The 23,098-nt window shown below is 44.8% G+C and overlaps 2 protein-coding genes across 2 annotated transcripts in view; both read left to right on the top strand.

The window, feature by feature from the left end:
- The first annotated feature begins 12,093 nt into the window (after positions 1-12,093).
- Positions 12,094-23,098, top strand: part of LOC125538669 (galactose mutarotase-like) — a 40,860-nt gene continuing 29,855 nt past the window's right edge. The window contains exon 1 of the mRNA XM_048701938.1: positions 12,094-12,286. Within this exon, the coding sequence (XP_048557895.1) occupies positions 12,109-12,286 (178 nt within the window). The 5' untranslated portion in view covers positions 12,094-12,108. The remainder of the gene's footprint in view (positions 12,287-23,098) is intronic.
- On the top strand, positions 14,121-14,803 carry LOC125538670 (galactose mutarotase-like). Its single transcript, XM_048701940.1, has one exon. It carries the CDS (start codon positions 14,136-14,138, stop codon positions 14,766-14,768), a length of 633 nt encoding a protein of 210 aa, XP_048557897.1. The 5' UTR covers positions 14,121-14,135; the 3' UTR covers positions 14,769-14,803.

Raw genomic sequence — 23,098 nt, 5'->3', positions numbered from 1 at the left:
GGCGATGGAGCGGGGGAGGGTGCGGGGGGTCGGCGGCGGCGACGTGGGTCGGGGCAGCGGGGGGAATTAGCTAGGGGGCGAGGGAGAGGGATGAAGGGGATCTGGCGAGAGAGAGGGAATTAGCTAGGGGGAATCTTACTAATGGTGCACCTGCGGTCGGTGCGCCATTAGTAATCTTTTTTTACATAGCAATGGCGCACCAGGCAGAGGTGCGCCATTAGTAATCTTTTTTTACATAGCAATGGCGCACCAGGCAGAGGTGCGCCATTAGTAATCTTTTTTTACATAGCAATGGCGCACCAGGCAGAGGTGCGCCATTAGTAATCTTTTTTTATATATAGCAATGGCACACCAGCCAGAGCTGCGCCATAAGTAATTTTTTTTGTTGCATGTAATAATTTTTTAGAAAATGAATATGAATATGAAACAGTAATATTTTTTTATAAAAACAATAATAATTGTTGTTTAACAACAATTGTAGTCTACACTTTTTTATTATTAGTTTTTAAAAAATGAAGAGGGGAGAGGAGGCGCGGGTGGGATCGAGATCGAGATGGAGGGGGAATCGAGATCGAGATGGAGGGGGATCGAGATCGAGTGTCCTCATGAATATTCAATATTTTATCATATTGAATATGAAAAAATATCATCAAATTTGAAAAAATATTCATGAATTCAAAAAGTGCCCATGAAATTTAAAAATATTCATGATATCAAAAAGTGCCCATGAAATTTAAAAATATTCATGATATCAAAATATATACTAATGGCGCACTTCTATAGGGTGCGCCATTAGTAGTTTAAACTAGTAATGGCGCACTGTGAGGCGGTGCGCCATTAGTAGTTTTGCAAAAAAAAGAATAAAAAAAATCAGTACTGGCGCACTCCCTGTCTGGTGCGCCATTACTAGTTAGAACTAGTAATGGCGCACTTCTGTAGGATGCGCCATTAGTATGTATGTAAAAATGAAAAAAAATATCACTAGTGGCGCACCTGTTTTCTGGTGCGTCATTAGTGTCTTCCACACTAATGGCGCATCACCAACTGATGCGCCATTAGTATATAGTAGTGGCGCACTACTTCCCTGGTGCGCCATTAGTGTCAATCCTATCTATAGCCCTTTTCCTAGTAGTGGGCGCCGGAGGGGGGAATCCCTCTCCTGTGGCCATCTTCATCGTCCCGGTGCTCTCCATGACGAGGAGGGAGTAGTTCTCCCTCGGGGCTGAGGGTATGTACTAGTAGCTATGTGTTTGATCTCTCTCTCTCGTGTTCTTGAGGAGGTACGATATTGATGTATCGTGAGCTTTACTATTATATTTGGATCTTATGATATTTCTCCCCCTCTACTCTCTTGTAATGAATTGAGTTTTCCCTTTGAAGTCATCTTATCGATTGATTCTTTAAGGATTTGAGAACACTTGATGTATGTCTTGCGCGTGCTTATCTGTGGTGACAATGGGATATCATGTGATCCACTTGATGTATGTTTTGGTGATCAACTTGTGAGTTCCGTGACCTCGTGAACTTATGCATAGGGGTTGGCACACGTTTTCGTCTTGACTCTCCGGTAGAAACTTTGGGGCACTCTTTGAAGTTCTTTGTGTTGATTGAATAGATGAATTTGAGATTGTGTGATGCATATCATATAATCATACCCACGGATACTTGAGGTGATATTGGAGTATCTAGGTGACATTAGGGTTTTGGTTGATTTGTGTCTTAAGGTGTTATTCTAGTACGAACTCTATGATAGATTGAACGGAAAGAATAGCTTCGTGTTATTTTACTACGGACTCTTGAATAGATCGATTAGAAAGGATAACTTTGAGGTGGTTTCGTACCCTACCATAATCTCTTCGTTTGTTCTCCGTTATTAGTGACTTTGGAGGGACTCTTTGTTGCATGTTGAGGGATAGTTATATGATCCAATTATGTTATTATTGTTGAGAGAACTTGCACTAGTGAAAGTATGAACCCTAGGCCTTGTTTCCTAGCATTGCAATACCGTTTACGCTCACTTTTACCACTTGCTACCTTGCTGTTTTTATATTTTTCATATTACAAAAGCTATATCTACCATCCATATTGCACTTGTATCATCATCTCTTCGCCACACTAGTGCACCTATATAATTTACCATTGTATTGGGTGTGTTGGGGACACAAGAGACTCTTTGTTATTTGGCTGCAGGGTTTTTTGAGAGAGACCATCTTCATCCTACACCTCCCACGGATTGATAAACCTTAGGTCATCCACTTGAGGGAAATTTACTACTGTCCTACAAACCTCTGCACTTGGAGGCCCAACAACGTCTACAAGAACAAGGTTGTGTAGTAGACATCAAGCTCTTTTCTGGCGCCGTTGCCGGGGAGGCGGGGAAAGCGGCACTAACACCCCATCAACGAAGCTCTTTTCTAGCGCCGTTGTCGGGGGGGTTAGCGCTTGAAGGTATATCTTTAAATCTTGCAATTGAGTCTTTTAGTTTCTTGTTTTATCACTAGTTTAGTCTATAAAAGAAAACTACAAAAAATGGAATTAAGGTTACCTCATATGCTTCATCTTTTAAATGTCTTTCGTGAAAATAAGGATTCCGATAATTGTGCCAAAGTGTTAGAAGAAGAATGCATTAAAAAAATTTGCACTAAATCTTTGGATGATGAGCATGATTGCAATGTTGTTAGTATGAATTCCTTGAATATCCATGATGCTAATGATATGCAAAGCTACAAGCTTGGGGATGCTATGTTTGATGAATATGATATTTTTAGTCCCCCAAGTTTTGATGAGAATATTTATTATGATGAAAGCATGTCTCTTATTTATGATGATTATTGTGATGACATGTATGCTATAAAGAACAATGATAACCATGAAATTTGTCATCATAATTTTAATTTTCAATTGGATTATGCCTCACATGATAGTTATTTTGTTGAGTTTGCTCCCACTACTATTCATGAGAAGAATTTTGCTTATGTGGAGAGTAGTAAATTTTCTATACTTGTAGTTCATGAAAAGAATGCTTTATGTGATATTTATATTGTTGAATTCATTCATGATGCTACTAAAAATTATTATGAGGGAGGAATATATGCTTGTAGGAATTGCAATAATATCAAGTTTCCTTTCTATGTGCCTAAAATCTTGAAGTTATGCTTGTTTTGCTTTCCTATGCAAGTTGATTCTTGTTCCCACAAGTTGTTTTCTCACAAAATCCCTATGCATAGGAAGTGGGTTAGGCTTAAATTTGCTAGTAATATTATTCATGATGCTCTCTTTATGTTTCAATTCTTATCTTTTGTGTGAGCATCATTGAAATCATCATGCTAGCTAGGGGCGTTAAAAAATAGTGCTTGTTGGGAGGCAACCCAACTTCATTTTTGTTCTTTGCTTTTTGCTCCTGTTTAATAATAAATAATTCATCTAGCCTCTGTTTAGATGTGGTTTTATGTTTTAATTAGTGTTTGTGCCAAGTAGAGCCTTTGGGAAGACTTGGGTGAAGTCTTTGTGGTCTTGCTGTAAAAAACAGAAAGTATGCACTCACGAGAATAATTTTCATTTTTTACCAGAGAGCGATAAAATACCAATTCCACTTGCAGTAGATTAATAAACAAGTTTCCTAGGACTTCCTAATTTCTCAGGATTTCTGGGGTTCCAGAAGTTTGCATTAGTTACAGATTACTTCAGACTGTTCTGTTTTTCATGTGTTGTTTGCTTATTTTGATGAATCTATGGCTAGTAAAAGAGTTTATGAATCATAGAGAGGTTGGAATACAGTAGATATTACACCAATACGAATTTAGAATGAGTTCACAATAGTACCTAAGTGGTGATTTATTTTCTTATACTAACGGAGCTTACGAGTTTTCTGTTAAGTTTTGTGTTGTGAAGTTTTCAAGTTTTGGGTAAAGATTCGATGGATTATGGAACAAGGAGTGGCAAGAGCCTAAGCTTGGGGATGCCCAAAGCACCCCAAGGTAATATTCAAGGACAACCAATAGCCTAAGCTTGGGGATGCCCTAGAAGGCATCCCCTCTTTCGTCTTCGTTCATCGGTAACTTTACTTGAAGCTATATTTTTATTCGCCACATGATATGTGTTTTGCTTGGAGCGTCATTTTAATTTATTTAGTTTTGCTTGCTGTGTGAATAAAATACCAAGATCTGAAATTCTTAAATGTTAAAGAGTCTTCACATAGTTAGATAATTATTCGACTACTCATTGATCTTCACTTATACATTTCGGAGTAGTTGGTCATTTGCTCTAGTGCTTCACTTATATCTTTTTAGAGCACGGTGGTGGTTTTATTTTGAAGAAATAAATGAACTATAATGCTTCACTTATATCATTTTGAGAGTCTCTAAACAGCATGGTAATTTGCTTTGGTTATGAATTTAGTCCTAATATGATGGGCATCCAAGAGGGATATAATAAAAACTTTCAAATAAAGTGCATTGAATACTATGAGAAGTTTGATACTTGATGATTGTTTTGAGATATGAAGATGGTGATATTAGAGTCATGCTAGTTGAGTAGTTGTGAATTTGCGAGACACTTGTGTTAAAGTTTGTGATTCCCGTAGCATTCACGTATGGTGAACCGTTATGTGATGAAGTCAGAGCATGATTTATTTTTTGATTGTCTTCCTTATGAGTGGCGGTCGGGGACGAGCGATGGTCTTTTCCAACCAATCTATCCCCCTAGGAGCATGCGCGTAATACTTTGTTTCGATAACTAATAGATTTTTGCAATAAGTATGTGAGTTATTTATGACTAATGTTGAGTCCATGGATTATATGCACTCTCACCCTTCCACCATTGCTAGCCTCTCTAGTACCGCACAACTTCCGCTGGTACCATAAACTCACCATATACCTTCCTCAAAACAGCCACCATACCTACCTATTATGGCATTTCCATAGCCATTCCGAGATATATTGCCATGCAACTTTCCACCGTTCCGTTTATTATGACACACTCCATCATTGTCATATTGCTTTGCATGATCATGTAGTTGATATCGTATTTGTGGCAAAGCCACCGTTCATAATTCTTTCATACATGTCACTCATGAGTCATTGTGCCGGAGGCATTCATATAGAGTCATATTTGTTCTAAGTATCGAGTTGTAATTCTTGAGTTGTAAGTAAATAAAAGTGTGATGATCATCATTATTAGAGCATTGTCCCAAGTGAGGAAAGGATGATGGAGACTATGATTCCCCCACAAGGCGGGATGAGACTCCGGACGAAAATATAAAAAGGGAAAAAAGAGAAAGGCCATAAAAAAGGGGAAGGCCCAAAAAAAGAAGAAAAAAGAAAATGAGAGAAAAAGAGAGAAGGGACAATGCTACTATCCTTTTACCACACTTGTGCTTCAAAGTAGCACCATGATCTTCATGATAGAGAGTCTCCTATGTTGTCACTTTCATATACTAGTGTGAATCTTTCATTATAGAACTTGGCTTGTATATTCCAATGATGGGCTTCCTCAAAATGCCCTAGGTCTTCGTGAGCAAACGAGTTGGATGCACACCCACTAGTTTCTTTTGTTGAGCTTTCATACACTTATAGCTCTAGTGCATCCGTTGCATGGCAATCCCTACTCACTCACATTGATATCTATTGATGGGCATCTCCATAGCCCATTGATATGCCTAGTTGATGTGAGACTATCTTCTCCTTTTTGTCTTCTCCACAATCACCATTCTATTTCACATATAGTGCTATATCCATGGCTCACGCTCATGTATTGCGTGAAGATTGAAAAAGTTTGAGAACACCAAAAGTATGAAACAATTGCTTGGCTTGTCATCGGGGTTGTGCATGATTTAAATACTTTGTGTGGTGAAGATGGAGCATAGCCAGACTATATGATTTTGTAGGGATAGCTTTCTTTGGCCATGTTATTTTGAGAAGACATGATTGCTTTGTTAGTGTGCTTGAAGTATTATTATTTCTATGTCAATATTAAACTTTTGTCTTGAATCTTATGAATCTGAACATTCATGCCACAATAAAGAGAATTACTAAGAGAAATATGTTAGGTAGCATGCCACATCAAAAATTCTGTTTTTATCATTTACCTACTCGAGGACGAGCAGGAATTAAGCTTGGGGATGCTGATACGTCTCCAACGTATCTATATTTTTTTATGTTTCCATGCTATTATATTATCTGTTTTGGATGTTTATGGGCTTTATTATACACTTTTATATTATTTTTGGGACTAACCTATTAACCGGAGGCCCAACCCAAATTGTTGTTTTCTTGCCTATTTCAGTGTTTCGAAGAAAAGGAATATCAAACGGAGTCCAAACGGAATGAAACCTTCGGGAGCGTGACTTTTGGAACGAACGTGATCCAGAAGACTTGGAGTATATGTCAGGCAAGCAATGAGGCAGCCACGAGACAGGGGGCGCGCCCACCCCCCTGGGCGCACCCTCCACCCTCGTGGGCCCCTCGTTGCTCCACCGACGTACTTCTTCCTCCTATATATATCCATATGCCACCCAAACATCGAACAACAGAATAGATCGGGAGTTCCGCCGCCAGAAGCCTCCCTAGCCACCGAAAACCAATCTAGACCCGTTCTGGCACCCTGCCGGAGGGGGGAATCCCTCTCCGGTGGCCATCTTCATCATCCCGATGCTCTCCATGACGAGGAGGGAGTAGTTCTCCCTCGGAGCTGAGGGTATGTACTAGTAGCTATGTGTTTGATCTCTCTCTCTCGTGTTCTTGAGGTGGTACGATCTTGTTGTATCGCGAGCTTTACTATTATATTTGGATCTTATGATGTTTCTCCCCCTCTACTCTCTTGTGATGAATTGAGTTTTCCCTTTGAAGTCATCTTATCGGATTGAGTCTTTAAGGATTTGAGAACACTTGATGTATGTCTTGCACGTTCTTATCTGTGGTGACAATGGGATATCATGTGATCCACTTGATGTATGTTTTGGTGATCAACTTGCGAGTTCCATGACCTCGTGAACTTATGCATAGGGGTTGGCACAAGTTTTCATCTTGACTCTCCGGTAGAAACTTTGGGGCACTCTTTGAAGTTCTTTGTGTTCATTGAATAGGTGCATCTAAGATTATGTGATGCATATCGTATAATCATACCCACGGATACTTGAGGTGACATTGGAGTATCTAGGTGACATTAGGGTTTTGGTTGATTTGTGTCTTAAGGTGTTATTCTAGTATGAACTCTATGATAGATTGAACGAAAAGAATAGCTTCGTGTTATTTTACTATGGACTCTTGAATAGATCGATCAGAAAGGATGACTTTGAGGTGGTTTCGTACCCTACCATAATCTCTTCGTTTGTTCTCCGCTATTAGTGACTTTGGAGTGACGCTTTGTTGCATGTTGAGGGATAGTTATATGATCCAATTATGTTATTATTGTTGAGAGAACTTGCACTAGTGAAAGTATGAACCCTAGGCCTTGTTTCCTAGCATTGCAATACCGTTTATGCTCACTTTTACCACTTGCTACCTTGCTGTTTTTATATTTTCAGATTACAAAAACCTATATCTACCATCCATATTGCACTTGCATCACCATCTCTTCGCCGAACTAGTGCACCTATACAATTTACCATTGTATTGGGTGTGTTGGGGACACAAGAGACTCTTTGTTATTTGGTTGCAGGGTTGTTTGAGAGAGACCATCTTCATCCTACGCCTCCCATGGATTGATAAACCTTAGGTCATCCACTTGAGGGAAATTTGCTACTGTCCTACAAACCTATGTACTTGGAGGCCCAACAACGTCTACAAGAAGAAGGTTATGTAGTATACATCATAGCCGCAGAGGGATCGTTGGGTGAATGTGAACTGGCTTTGTTTCCCCGGCTGAATGAAATGCTGACTCTGAGGCAGGTTTCTTAACCCACAACAAATCACTCGGGTCGGTGTTTTTCCTGTACTCTTCCAGCTCTACCGCTGCCATCTGCTCGTTAGCAATTTTGCAGCCTTTCTGGAGGCATTCCTCTGCTCTCTATCGATTCCCCGTGACTGTGATCACACCTCTGGGCCCAAGCATCTTTAACTTAAGATACACGTAACATGGGCGGGCCATGAAACAAGCATATGTGAGTCTGCCCAGAATAGCATGATAGGCATTGTGAAAATCCACTACTTCAAATGTCAACTTCTCCTTGCGGCAATTCTTGGAATCACCGAAAACCACATCAAGAACAATCTGTCCGAGTGACTCTGCCTTCTTTCCTGGGATGACTCCATGGAACCGCATGTTGCTCTCACTGAGCTTGGACATTGGAATACCCATCCCTTGGAGGGTCTCAGCATACAAAATATTCAATCCACTGCCACCATCCATGAGAACCTTAGTCAGTCGAGTGCCCCCAATGAATGGGTCGACCACCAACATTTGCCACCCGGGGGTAGCAACGTGCGCTGGGTGATCGGACTGGTCAAATGTGATGGGAGTCTTCGACCACTTTAAGTACGTCGTAGTTGCCGGAGCAACCATGTTCACTTCTCTGTTGATAACCTTCAGTCGACTTTTGCTCTCAGCGTCAGCAAAAATCACCAAAGTAGTGTTTACATTGGGGTAGCCATCATATTCTTCCTTTTCCTCCTTATCAGAGTCCTTCTCCGGGGGCTGACCCTCTCGAAACTGCTGCATCAGGAGTCGGAACTGTCGGGTGGTATGTTTGGGTAGAATCAGGTTACCCTCTTTGTCCTTTTTTGTGTGTATATGACACGGTAAATCCAGGATGTCATTGCCTGACTGATCTTTCACCTTTTTGGGCACCCACGGCCCCTTAGGTTTTCCTTTGAACTTTCCATGATTCAGAACTGTAGCCTCTGCGGAACCCGCAACTTCTGATTTACGCTTCTATTTCCGATTGGTGTTTCCACCTCCAGTGTCCTGGTCGACTGGTTTCCTTTTACCATTACGGAGTCGGTCTTCTTCTTCACCATTTGCATACCGAGTGGCTATTTCCAGCATTCGATCCAGAGACATGTCTCCGGGTCGTCCAAACTTCAGGATGAGCTCTCGGTATCTGACACCCTCTTTGAAGGTGCAGACTTCCTGGTGCTCTGACACATTTTCCACCACATGGTCAAGGGTAGTCCATCTCTGGATGAAATCTCTCAAAGTTTCATTCGGCTTTTGAACGCAATGTTGCAATTCGGTTAGCCCAGCAGGTCGCTTGCACGTGCCCTCGAATGTCTTGTTGAACACTCAGGCCAAATCTTCCCAGCAAAGAATACTCCCCGGGGACTATTGATTCAACCAAGCTCTAGCCAAACTTTCAAGCATGAGGGGGGTGCTTCATGGCCACATCGTCGTTGCCCCGCCAATCTGAACTGCCACTCGGTAGTCCTCTAGCCAAGTATCTGGCTTCGACTCACCGGTGAACTTGCTTACCCAGCAGCCAATCTGAAGTTGGGAGGGATCTCAGCGGCCCTGATGGCCCTGATGAAACACTCGGGCCCTAAAACAAATGCTCTGCTATTGAATGGACAATCTCTTTCCTGACCTTCGTTGTGTGCTCTGCCTCTGTCGACCAAACCTTGAACAAGAACAGACCTTGCATCAAATTCAGGCTCTCTTGGGTCGACTAGAGCTCTCCGCTCGTCACCATACGGGCGCCTATCATCATACCGCCGGGGCGCGTACGATCCACCTCTTGGAGGAGGCGTAAGGACTCGACGACGGTCATCACGAGGATCAAACTGACCGTATCCCCGACCGAGGTACTGATCTTGGTGGTAACCACGATCTTCACGCCGCAGAGGCGATCTTGGGCTATGCATTGACTAAACTATATCTACAACCACAGATCTACTATGGATTCTGTTGTGCGACTGAGAAACAGCTGAGTTCTGTTCACCCGCCGCTTGGAGCAGCGCTCGGATCTGCAGTAAACCTCTACCAGCTTCTGAACGAGACGGCTGAATTGAGTCTGCTATACGTGTCGCAGCTACAAGATTTTGGACCGGAGTGTGGTATACCTGAGGTTCAGGTGGGAACAGTTGTCGTGGTCGTTGACTGGATCCAGGGACCTATTGACGGGCGCGTTCGTCGAGTGAATGTTGGATATTCTCCAGACGCGCGCGCTTAGCCAAGGTGGCCAGGCGCGTAGTCTCCAAGGCTCGAGCCTCAGAGGTCTCCCCAACGATGGGGGTCTAAAGCGCCTCCACGTACGACGATGCAGCTCTTCCCTCTGCTCCGAAGTGAGGGATTGGGGATGATATTCGTCATGAACGTACGGCGGGCCGTCACCGTTGCTGCCACCGCCGCCGCCGGCGCAACGGAAACCAGGCGGGCTGCGATGTGAGTCGACCATGAGGACCTCCGCCGCAGGGTCGCTGCTCCCGCACTCGGAAGTTGTGTCCGCAGAACCAGTCGACAGATTGAATGGCCCATAGAGAGATTCACCTGGCTCGATTGCCGCGACTTGAGAGGTGGTCGACTGACGAGCCACCGCATGCTTCACCCACCGCTGGAGCCGCGACCGACCGGATCGTTTGCGACGACGTACAGCGGGGATCGTGGATGTTGCGGGAGTCGACCGATACTGGGTCGACGGTTGTCGCGGCAGGACGGCGCAGGCGCTCGCGTGGAAGCGGATGGGAAGGGCCTCGACGTCGAGGGGGGCTTCTTGGAGCCAGGCGGAGTCGTCGGCGATGAAGACGAGCGCACCGAGACGGATCTCGTGGCCCATAGCCAAACCATCGCCGGAAACCATGTTGGTGTCGATCGGAAAAACTGCAACCTCACCGGAAGTCGCTATGACGCCTGCCCGACGGTGGGCGCCAACTGTCGTGGGAGTGAGTCTGACAGTAAGACTAGGGGGTACGTAGGAGGAGGCAAGGCCCTAGCTACGGTGAGGTTGTACACACAAGTTTTACGAGTTCACGCCCCTTCGGAGGAGGTAACAGCCCTACGTCTCGGTGCCTCGGAGGCTTGTCGACTGGATTATGCGTGAGAGTTACAGGGATGCGAACCCTTGTGCTAGAGGAGGGGATGGCTTATATAGAGTGCGTCGGGCCCCTCCAGCCCTCAGTTACACAGGGTTCAATGTGAGTTAAGATAGGAGCGTTACTGGTAACACCGGCTATAAATGACTATTAATGATCTCTAAGACTACGGAGTGAACGTCTGACCGTTGCTATACTGGGGTGACTATAGGTCTTCTGTATTCCGAGTGATTCTTCATATGGTCGAGTGGCGTTACAATGGTCGATTGGAATTGGGATATCCGAGTGGATCCATTCAGGGGTTGTTTCAATCGGTATCTTCTGTTGGTCTTTGAATGTCTTTGACTCTAGGGTAGTGGCCTTGGGTAGGGTGTCTAGGACAGGCCTAAGACCCTACCCTAGGTACATGTTATCGTCAGACGGCGGTGGCGTGAAGAAGGAGGAGGAAGACGACGACGGCGGCGACTACAGCGCCTTCTGCAAGATCTTCAGCGTGTAGGCCGAAGGCGGCGCGACGGGCGGTGGCGGCGGCATAGTCTTTGCTTTTTTCGAATTATGTTTTAAATATGTACAAAAATCAATTGAACGCCTAAAATTTGCCCAATTTTGTGTCGCGTTTGGCCGAATTTTGGCCAAGTATGGTTTTAAAAAACGGCGTCTGGGGTGATCTTGGAGCGGCGACGGGAAAACGTACCGCATCCACGCCAAATTTATCATCGGTTCGCCCTCAGGCGGCGCTATTTCAAACTCCTGGGCGGGCGGGGGGGGGGGCGGTTGGAGATGCTCTGAGTAACCGACGCCCAGCAGTACACGTGGGGACGCAAGTGCCTGACAACCCAAAATTTTGACCTCGTTTCTTTTTGATTTCCTTTCTCAAGCAGATACTGTATTTTAGATTTTTTTAGAGGATTTTAGATACTGTATTTTAGATACTATTTAAAAATTAGATACTGTATTTTAAATACTATTTAAAAAGATATTGTATTTTAGATACTATTAAAAAAAAGATCCTGCTCTAAAAGGAAGCTTGCAGCCCAGGCCCAGCCTTGCGACTGTCCGCCTATATCACAGCTCTGCCCACCCCTTCTGGATGACATACAGCTGTCCTCTTCTTCCTTCGTGCCTACGAGCGTCGTGTTGGGCCCCAATGGCGAGGGCTCCGGTGCTTCCCGTGCTCTTGTGCCTCGCGGTCCTCGCGCTGGCCGGCGGCGCCGACGCGAGGAGGAAGATGGTCGGCGTGTACGAGCTCAAGAGAGGGGATTTCTCCGTCAAGATGACCAACTGGGGCGCCACCATCATGTCGATCCTCGTCCCTGATTCCAAAGGTATCTTCATCTTCTTCTCTCTACCCCACAAAAACAAGGACAAAAGATCTTGTTTCTCATGCCAAGAAAATCGTATCGCCTCTTATGTGTGATCTTGCGTTCCTGTGGCGTGTGAGACTCACTTACCTCGCACAAATTATTTTGCAGGGAATTTGGCCGATGTTGTGCTGGGCAAAGACACCCTCGCTGAGTATGTTGTGAGTTCACTGAAACCTTCTCAAAATTATCTTTTCTGCATTATTCCTTCAGCGTCCGTCTGAAATGTAGATTGCTCATAGAATGAACATTGCGCCGCTCCTCGTTTTGTTTCTTTCTTTTTTCGATTCATAATATGAAATCATTTCTTTTCCTAGCAAAGATCGGCCCGATTATTCACCTGATCTCTCAACTTCATTGCTGTCCTGATGAGACACCACGTTTTTTTTTTTGACACCATGATGAGACACCACGTTAATTTCAAGTTCCTGTTTCCTCTGGTCATTCAGACTGATAACTCTGCCTTTGGGCCGCTAAATGGGAGGGTGGCGCAGAGAATGGCCAGGAGCCGCTTTGTCCTCGACGGCAAAGTATACCACACGTACATCAACGACGGCAGGAACTCCATCCATGGTATGCATTGTTCGATTCTGTCAAAGAGCTACCCGCGATAACACGCGGTAATTAATTTTCCGTTGTTATAGGTGGCCACAGGGGATTCAGCAAAGTCATATGGACGGTGAAGGAGTACGTCGCCGGCGACGACTCCCCGTATATCACGCTCTACTACCGGAGCTTCGACGGGGAGCAAGGTAGGAAAAACGATACGACCAAATTCTTTACCATTCAAAAAAGAGAAAAGTATACTTTCGTCCCTCAACTCTTAATGAAGTCTAAATTTGGTCCCTCAACTCCAAAACCGGACAACTTGCACCCTCAACTAACGAAACCGGACAAGGTTTGTCCCTGGTCTCGATTTTGACCGGTTTTGGTGCTGACTGACCCCGGTTTTGACCGGTGCCGACTAAAATTCGTGTAATTTTTTCATATCCGTGAACTTTTTAAAATTCACATACTCTTTTCAAATCCACATAGTTTTTCAAGGTCGTGCAATTTTTTCAAAAATAAACATACCTTTTTCAAATCTGTGAACTATTTTGAAATTTGTGTACTTTTCCAAATCCATGATTTTTTAATTTGCGTAATTTTCTCAAATCAGTGTATTTTTTCAACTTCGTGTAATTTTATCGAATCCAAGTATTTTTTTTTTCAAATCCATCTGTTTTTAAAATTCGCGTACTTGTTTCAAATCCGCATACTTTTTAAAGTTCGTGTATTTTTTTCAAATCCGTGTTCCTTTCCAATCCATGAACTTTGTTTGAAATTCACATACTTGTTTCAAGTTGACATAAATTTTCAAATCCACACATTTTTTTCTAATTCGCGAAGATATTCAAATCCGCATACGTTTTCAATTTCACATAAAATTTTCAAACCCAAAAAAATATACGTGAATAGGAATAAGTATGTCAATTTTTAAAAATTACATGAATTTAAAAAAACCACAGGAACTTTAAAGAAGTACGTGGATTTAAAAAAAGTACGTGAACTTGGAAAAAGTACGCAGATTTGGAAGACAAATTTTTAAAAAGTTCACGTATTTGAAAAAAATACCCGAATTTGAAAACATTAAACGGATTTGAAAAAGGTATGCGAATTTGAGTCGGCACGGTCAAAACCGGGTTGAGACAGCACCGAAACCGGTCAAAACCGTGACCAGGGATGAATCTTGGTCGGTTTCAGTAGTTAAGGGCGCAAGTTGTCCGGTTTTAAAGTTGAGGGACCAAATCTAGACTTCGCCAACAATTAAGGGATGAAAAATATACTTGTCCGAGACCTGGACGTGTACGCGACGTACCAGCTGACGGGCCCGTACGAGCTGAGCATCCGCACGAACGCGACGGCGCTGAACAAGGCGACGCCGGTGAACTTCCTGCAGCACGTGTACCTGAACCTGGGCGGGGAGGGCAGCGGCGACATCCTGGGCCACACGCTCCAGCTCTCCGCGTCCCGGTACACCCCGATGGACGAGGAGCTGCTCCCGTCGTCGGGCCGCGTCGACCCGGTGGCCGGCACGAACTACGACTTCCGCACGCCGACGCCCATCGGCGCGCGCATCCGGAAGGTCAAGGGCGGCAAAGTCTACGGCTACGACATCAACTACGTCATCGACTGGGAGGGGATGCGGAAGGTGGCGGTGGCGCGGGACGGCAAGTCGGGGCGCGCGCTGGAGCTGTGGGCCAACCAGCCGGCCATACAGCTCTACACCGGCAACTTCCTGAACCACACCCAGGCGAAGGGCGGCAAGCTGTACGAGCAGTACGACGGGTTTTGCCTGGAGACGCAGGCGTACCCGGACGCCGTGAACCACCCCGAGTTCCCGTCGGTGACGGTGAGGCCCGGCCAGGTGTACAAGCACGACATGCTCTACAAGTTCTCCTTCTAGCTTTTTTTAGTAACAGATCTCCTTCTAGCTATGGCTGCGCTACGGGTAGTAGTGGTACCATCATTGGTTAATGAGCACCGCTAGGCGCCAACGCACCGGCCGAATGTTTCGGCCAATCTGCTCCCAGCCGCCTGATTTGCTGTGCAACACCGTTAGATTTGAGCTCCTCTACTTTTTTTTACCTTGTCTTCGTCTTCCCGAGCGCTCGCCGTGCCAATCGCCCGTTGGGGCCGCCCCACGCTGCGGCACTCAGTTCGCCCCGGCCGCTCGCCGCCCCGGCCGTCGGTTGGAGCTGACCGCTCGCCGCCTCGCCCGCCCGTCGGAGCGCCATGGATGCAGCTCCGCGACTCAGCTCGTCCAGTCCGCTCGCCGCCTTGGCCGCACGTCGGAGCCGCCCCGCGCTCCGGGACTCGGCTCGCCCCGACCGCTCGCTGCCCCCGCTGCTCATCGAAGTGCCATGGATGCAGCTCCGCCTAACCGATGATTGGTTCCAGCAAAAAATAAAGATGCCCCGTGGTAGCATTTTCCCGTGTCAGTCGTAGCAAATGAAGACAACGGTTGCAGCAAAAGAATCCATCAACGTCGCCATTGTAGCAAAAATGTTAATCGGATGTAGCAAAACACAGCGCCAATGGTAGCAAAAAACGAGGATGTTGCAACAAAAATGTCGTCCTCGTCGTCGCCGGTCACACCTCAGTCGTAAAAAAGCACCATGGCCACATGAATGGATGTAGGAAAAACACAGACGGTAGTAGCAAAAACTTGACACGGTTGTAGCTTTTATCTCAATGGTTGAAGCCTTTCCCCTCTACGGTGGAAGCATTTCTGTAAACGATTGAAACTTTTTTCTTTTTGAGCAGCGTCTGGGTGAAAGCTTTTCTCTATCGTTCGGTTGAATCTTTTTTCATCAAAGGTTGTAGCCTTTTATATAGACGGTTGTAGCTTTCCTCGATAGCACTGATCGCTTACAACTTTCTGTATATACGGTTGAAGCATTTTTAATCTTGGGTTGAAGCTTTCTTGTCAACTGTTGCAGCATTCGCCAGCCTCCCAGCTATCGCGCATCTCTGATTGAAGCAAAAAATACCATCAGTTCCAGCAAAAAATCTCTATGGTAGTAGCAAAACCAAAACACAGTTGTAGCAAAAAAAATGGTCATCCGTCGTCTCGCCGTGACGTCGAGGTTCCAGCAAATTTGCGCCGCGGGGTGCAGTCCTGCCATGGCTGGTTGCAGCTCCGGCGTGGCCGGGTCCAGAGAGGTAGGGAGAGCTCCGATGCATGTGGATCCACGCGGATCTGGTCGAGGGCGGCCAGATCTGCTGAACGGCGGCGCGCCTGGGAGGCCTGCGGCGTGGGGTGATGCGTTGATCATGGCAGCGGGGAGAGAGAAAGAGAGGGATGCGCGAGAGGAAGAAGAGAAAAGGAAGGAGGACTAGTCGTCTCGGGTCCATCACGCCACGTGGTTGCTCGTCAGTGGGTCGCATCGCGCACGCGTGGACTGGACCGGCCGAAGCTTCGGCCGGTGCCCCGGTCCCAAACGTTTCCCTTGGTTAATGGACCGTAGATGTGGAGGTGGCGCGATTTGTGGGACAAACGGCTACGGTGGTTGAAAAATAAAATCATGCGTTTGTGCAGTGCAAACGATCTGCTCAATCTTTATTTTTACCTAATATATAATATAATAAAGCACGGATTGTTTGTTTTTGCCCGCTAATCGTTATTAAAAGTGTTCTCAACATTAATGATATTTACCCGCCTGTAAGTCAAAAAATCAATCAAAAAATCAAAAAAAGAATTCATCCGCCCGTCGTCCGGAATTTACAGCACCAGCCTGCGCTGTGGCCCTTGTCAGCCGCCAAGAATACAAGGCTGCGGCCAATTGAGCTAACCCACATTTGTGCATTAAAATGTGTTCTCCCATTTATGAAATAGTCGCACCTCGAACTCTTATATCCGTCTCATCAGTTTATATACATGAAAAATTTGCACATACCCAGAAGCTGGCTGCTGGATGATTACCACCTAGATGGTGAGGGAAAGGATATAGAAAGATTGCTATGAGTCCACGACTCCACGAGAGACAGGATGCTATACCTAAACAAGGCAAGATACCCGAGGGCTAATTGAACTCAGCAACCAGTGTGCTCTGCAGTGTATACGTGATCCATTTGGAGCAAGAAAAATGAGAATTAAATGTGAATTCAGCAAGGAGCATCTAGAGTGCATCGGAACTGCAATTTGTTGTCAGAAAAGTACATCAGTGGGCAAACATCTACATGCAGCTTGTTCTTCTGTTTAGAAGTTAGAGCAGTAGATACTTGATCATTTGTACTAAGTTCATTAGTTATTCATTTTTTGTTCCGAATGATTTACGAACACAATACACGTTCCTTCTAGAATCGTTTACGCCTTCAGAAGCGGGGTTGGCCAAATTGTGGGTTATGCCAGCTATGAAAAAGGGAGCCTGAATCTGTGGCACACATGCTTTTCCAATGCCGGTACTCACTCAGAGTATGGGTGGCCCATAAAGATGGGGTTTGATGTACCAGAACTAAACTTTGCGGTCTGGGGAGGTTTCCGCATGGTTCAGAATGGTGGACATCCACTGTCCTTCATCGCGGTCATCGGAGAATGGCAGTTTCTTCGCTCCTCATGCTCGTCCGTTAGGAGATCTGGAATGAGAGGAACGCTAGAGTTTTTAGAAGCAAGTCATCCCTACCTTCTTTGCTAATTAAGAACATCCACTTGGAGGCTAAAAATTGGGTACTTGCGGGCGGAAAACATTTGGGCGCTCTAATGCCGCGAGAGTAGGCTTACTTTTTCCATTTGTGGAGGTTTAATGGACCTCGTAAAACTTTGTTGGGTTTCCCTTCTTTATTTATGAGATGAGACAAAACTTTGGCCCCCGTTTAAAAAATGTTTTACTTTTGTGATATTAGTTGCAGTTTGCGCAGGCTGGGAGTGGATTACAGTAACCTTAATTTACATCGCAATAATATGAAGGCATTTGTTGTTGGAGACCAACTGCATGGGCAGGAATGCAAAGTAATTAAGTTTTCTAGAACTTCAAATGCATCAATAGTTTAATTATTGTGTCAATTTTTAGTATATTCTCAGGGTTATTGTTATTCTAACTTTTGCCCAGTTTTTTAGTGAGGGATTAAATTGGACTGCAATTTGTTGCGTGTTAGATCAAATCCATGGTGGGCCGGCGGATCTCTGCTACAGGACCATCACCAGAGCCAATTACTGACACGTCATGTTTTGAATTGGAACATTGGTGTTGTTTTTCCAAAAAAAAAATCTAACGAAAAGTAGAAGCTATTTTGCTGTTGTACTAAGATTTGAGCTTCAGAGGCCACAAAAGACTATAAGGGAGCAGAGAAAACAATGAAACGCCCGACAGTGCCAAGTGCACGTTGTTTCTACAAGGTCAACATGAGACTATACTCTACCCGCAAAAAAACACACGAGATTATACCCATGAAACGCCTCCATCAGCGGGCAAAACGTCTACATGCAGCTTGTTCTTGTTTAGAAGTTAGAGCAGTAGATACTTGATCATTTGTACTAAGTTCATTATTTATTCATTTTTTGTTCCGAATGATTTACGAACACAATACACGTTCCTCCTAGAATCGTTTACGCCTTCAGAAGTGGGGTTGGCCAAATTGTGGGTTGTGCCAGCTATGCAAAAGGGAGCCTGAATCTGCGGCACACATCCTTTTCCAATGCTGGTACTCACTCGGAGTATGGCGGCCGTAAAGACAGGGTTTGATCTACCAGAAGTAAACTTTGCGGTCCGGGCAGGTTTCCGCACAGTTCAACATTGATGGACATCCACTGTCCTTCAACGCAGTCATCGAAGAAGGGCAGTCTCTTCGCTGCTCATGCTCGTCTGTTGGGAGATCTGGAATGAGAGGAACGCTAGAGTTTTTAGAAGCAAGTCCTCCCTGCCTTCTTTGCTAATTAGCAACATCCACTTGGAGGCTAAAAATTTGGTACTTGCAAGGGCAAAACATTTGGGCTCTCTGATGCCGCGAGAGTAGGTTCCTTTTCCATTTGTGGAGGCTTAACGGACCTCATAAAACTTTGTTCGGTTTCCCTTCTTTATTAATCAGATAAGGCAAAGCTTTTTCCTCTGTTTAAAAAAATGTTTTACTTTTGTGATATTTGTTGCAGTTTGCGTAGGCTAGGACTGGATTACACTAACCTTAATTTACATGGTAGTAATATGAAGGCATTTGTTGTTGGAGGCCAACTCCATGGGCAGGAATGCAAGGAAATTAAGTTTTATTGGACTTCAAATGCATCAATAGTTTAAACAGTTAAGTATATTCTCAAGGTTATTTTTAGTGTAACTTATGCCCAGTTTTTAGTGAGGGATTAAATTGAACTGCAATTCGCTGCATGTTCGCTCAAATCCGTGGTGGGCTGGCGGCTCTCAGCTAGAGCCAATTACTACCACGTCATGTTTTGAATCGGAACATTGGTGTTGTTTTTTCTAAAAAAAATCTGATGAAAAGTAGAAGCTATTTTACTACTGTACTAAGATTTGAGGTTCAGAGGCCACAAAAGACTATAAGGGAGCAGAGAAAACAATGAAACGTCTGACAGTGCAAAGTGCACTTCGGTTCTACATGGTCAACATGAGACTATACTCTACCTGCAAAAAACATATGAGACTATACTCATGAAACGCCTCCATCAGCGGGCAAAGATCTACATGCAGCTTGTTCTTTTGTTTAGAAGTGAGGGCAGTAGATACTTGATCATTTGTACTAAGTTCATTAGTTATTCATTTTTTGTTCCGAATGATTTATGAACACAATACACGTTCCTCCTAGAATCATTTACGCCTTCAGAAGCGGGGGCGGCCAAATTGCGGGTTGTGCCATCTATGCAGGAGGGAGCCTGAATCTGCGGCACACATCCTTTTCAAATGCCGATACTCACTCAGGGTATGGGCGTCCGTAAAGACGAGGTTTGATGTACCAGAATTAAACTTTGCGGCCTGAGGAGGTTTCCACACGGTTCAACATTGGTGGACATCCACTATCCCTCGGCACGGTCATCGGAGAAGGGCAGTCTCTTCGCTCCTCATGCTCGTCTGTTGGGAGATCTGGAATGACACGAACGCTAGAGCTTTTAGAAGCAAGTCCTCCCTTCCTTCTTTGCTAATTAACAGCATCCACTTGTAGGCTAAAAATTGGGTACTTGCGGGGGCAAAACATTTGGGCTCTCTGGTGCCGCGAGAGTAGGCTTTCTTTTTCCATTTGTGGAGGCTTATTGGACCTCGTAAAACTTTGTTCGGTTCCCCTTCTTTATTAATGAGATGAGGCAAAGCTTTTGCCTCCGTTTTAAAAAAATATTTTACTTCTGCGATATTTGTTGCAGTTTGCGCAGGCTGGGAGTGGATTGCACTAACCTTAATTTACATGGCAGTAATATGAAGGCATTTGTTGTTGGAGGCCAACTGCATGGGCGGGAATGCAAGGTAATTAAGTTTTCTAGGGCTTCAAATGCATCAATATTTTAATCAATGTGTCAATTTTCAGTATATTCTCAGGGTTATTGTTACTGTAACTTATGCCTAGTTTTTTAGTGAGGGATTAAATTGGACTGCAATTTGTTGCGTGTTCAGTTAAATCCGTGGTGGACTGGCGGCTCTCAGCTACAAGGCCATCACCAGAGCCAATTACTAACACATCATGTTTTGAAAGGTGTTGTTTTTCTAATTCTTTTCTAATGAAAAGTAGAAGCTATTTTGTTGTTCTACTAATTAAGATTTGAGGTTCATAGGCCACAAAAGAACATGAGACTATACTCATGAAACACCTTCATCAGCGGGCAAACATCTACGTGCAGCTTGTTCTTCTGTTTAGAAGATAGAGTAGTAGATATTTGATCATTTGTATTAAGTTCATTAGTTATTCATTCTTTGTTCCGAATGATTTATGAACACAATACATGTTCCTCCTAGAATCGTTTACGCCTTCAGAAGCAGGGTTGGCCAAATTGTGGGATGTGCCCGCTATGCAAGAGGGAGCCTGAATCTGCCGCACACATCCTTTTCCAATGCGGCTACTCACTCAGAGTATGGGCGGCCGTAAATACGTGGTTTGATGTACCAGAACTAAACTTTGCGGCCTGGGGAGGTTTCCACACGGTTCAACATTGGTGGACATCCACTGTCCTCCGGCGCGGTCATCGGATAAGGGCAAACTCTTCACTCCTCATGCTCGTCTGTTGGGAGATCTGGAATGAGAGGAATGCTAGAGTTTTAGAAGCAAGTCCTCCCTGCCTTCTTTGCTAATTAACAGCATCCACTTGGAGATTAAAAATTGGGTACTTGCGAGGGCAAAACATTTGGGCTCTCTGATGCCGTGAGAGGAGGCTTCCTTTTTTCCATTTGTGGAGGCTTAATGGCCTCGTAAAACTTTGTTCGGTTTTCCTTCTTTATTAATGAGATGAGGCGAAGCTTTTGCCTTCATTTAAAAAATGTTTTACTTCTGTGATATTTGTTGAAGTTTCCGCAGGCTGGGAGTGGATTACACTAACCTTAATTTACATGGCAGTAATATGAAGACATTTGTTGTTGGAGGCCAACTGCATGGGTAGGAATGCAAGGTAATTAAGTTTTCTAGGACTTCAAATGCATCAATAGTTTAATTAGTGTGTCAATTTTCAGTATATTCTCAGGGTTATTGCTAGTGTAACTTATGCCCAGTTTTTTAGCGAGGGATTAATCATAGTTGTCTCTTGTAAGATTCAGACTGAAATTAAATTCTCTGACATGCCTCTTGTTTTCGCAACGTATATTCAATACACATTGAATCAAGCTCATATATTTAGTTCATATGGAACTTACTCGACAAACCCAGGTTTACGGGAACCGCCATTTAGTACGTAGCAAAGCACGAACATTGTGAGGTGGACATGGCTGAGGCAACCGCATGATATCCAAAGTGAGATCCCCACTTCATTTAAGACCATTCTTCTCTCACTATATGATGCACAATTGGACTTAATTTGGCAGGTGTGGAGTGGCCAGCCAAAGATGACGCTATTGACAAGTGTGGAGTGGTTAATGGAAGATGATCATATTGTAATGTTTGGTACTATTTTTTTTGTTTCTCAGTGTAGTCAATCATTATAAGGGGCGGCGTATTGACAAGGTGCAGGGAGTATGTAGGATCGAAAGTATTTCTAGAGGGGGGTGATTAGACTACTTGACCAAATAAAAATCTAGCCTTTTCCCAATTTTAAGTCTTGGCAGATTTTAGCAACTTAGAACAAGTCAGGCAGTCAACCTACACATGCAAGTCTAAGAGTATAGCAGCAGAACGTAAAACATTTGCATATGAAGGTAAAGGGAGGAGTTTGTAGGGAGCAAACGCAATGTAGACACGGAGATTTTTGGCGTGGTTCCGATAGGTGGTGCTATCGTACCTCCACGTTGATGGAGATTTCAACCCACGAAGGGTAACGGCTGCGCGAGTCCACAGATGGCTCCACCCATGAAGGGTCGCGAAGAAGCAACCTTGTCTATCCCACCATGGCCATCGCCCACGAAGGACTTGCCTCACTAGGGTAGATCTTCACGAAGTAGTCAATCTCCTTGCCCGTACAAACTCCTTGGTTCAACTCCACAATCTTGATGGAGGCTCCCAAGTGACACCTAACTAATCTAGAAGACACCTGCTGGGGAACGCCGTAATTTCAAAAAAAATCGTACGCACATGCAAGATCATGGTGATGCATAGCAACGAGAGGGAAGAGTGTTTTCCACATACCCTCGTAGACCGTAAGCGGAAGCGTTATGACAACACAGTTGATGTAGTCGTACGTCTTCACGATCGACCGATCTTAGCACCGAAGGTACGGCACCTCCGCAATCTGCACACGTTCGGCTTGGTGACGTCCCACGAACTCACGATCTAGCAGAGTTTCGAGGGAGAGCTTCGTCAGCACGACGGCATGATGACGATGATGATGATGCTACCGGAACAGGGCTTCGCCTAAGCACCGCTACGATATGACCGAGGTGGATTATGGTGGAGGGGGCACCACACACGGCTAAGAGATCAATGATCAACTTGTGTGTCTATGAGATGCCCCCTCCCCCGTATATAAAGGTGTGGAGGAGGAGGAGGGCCGGCCCTCTACTATGGCGCGCCCTAGGGAGTCCTACTCCCATCGGGAGTAGGATTCCCCCCTTTCCAAGTACGAGTAGGAGAGAAGGAAGGGAAGGAGAGAAGATAAGGAAGGAGGGGGTGTCGTGGTTCTAAGCCTGACAGTAGAATAGGGGGTAGGAATGTAGAGGCAAG

This window comes from Triticum urartu, chromosome 2 (assembly GCF_003073215.2).
Source record: "Triticum urartu cultivar G1812 chromosome 2, Tu2.1, whole genome shotgun sequence".
Classification (NCBI taxonomy): Eukaryota; Viridiplantae; Streptophyta; class Magnoliopsida; order Poales; family Poaceae; genus Triticum; species Triticum urartu.
Note: the sequence above shows the minus strand (reverse complement) of the source record. Positions and strands in the feature narration are given on the sequence as shown.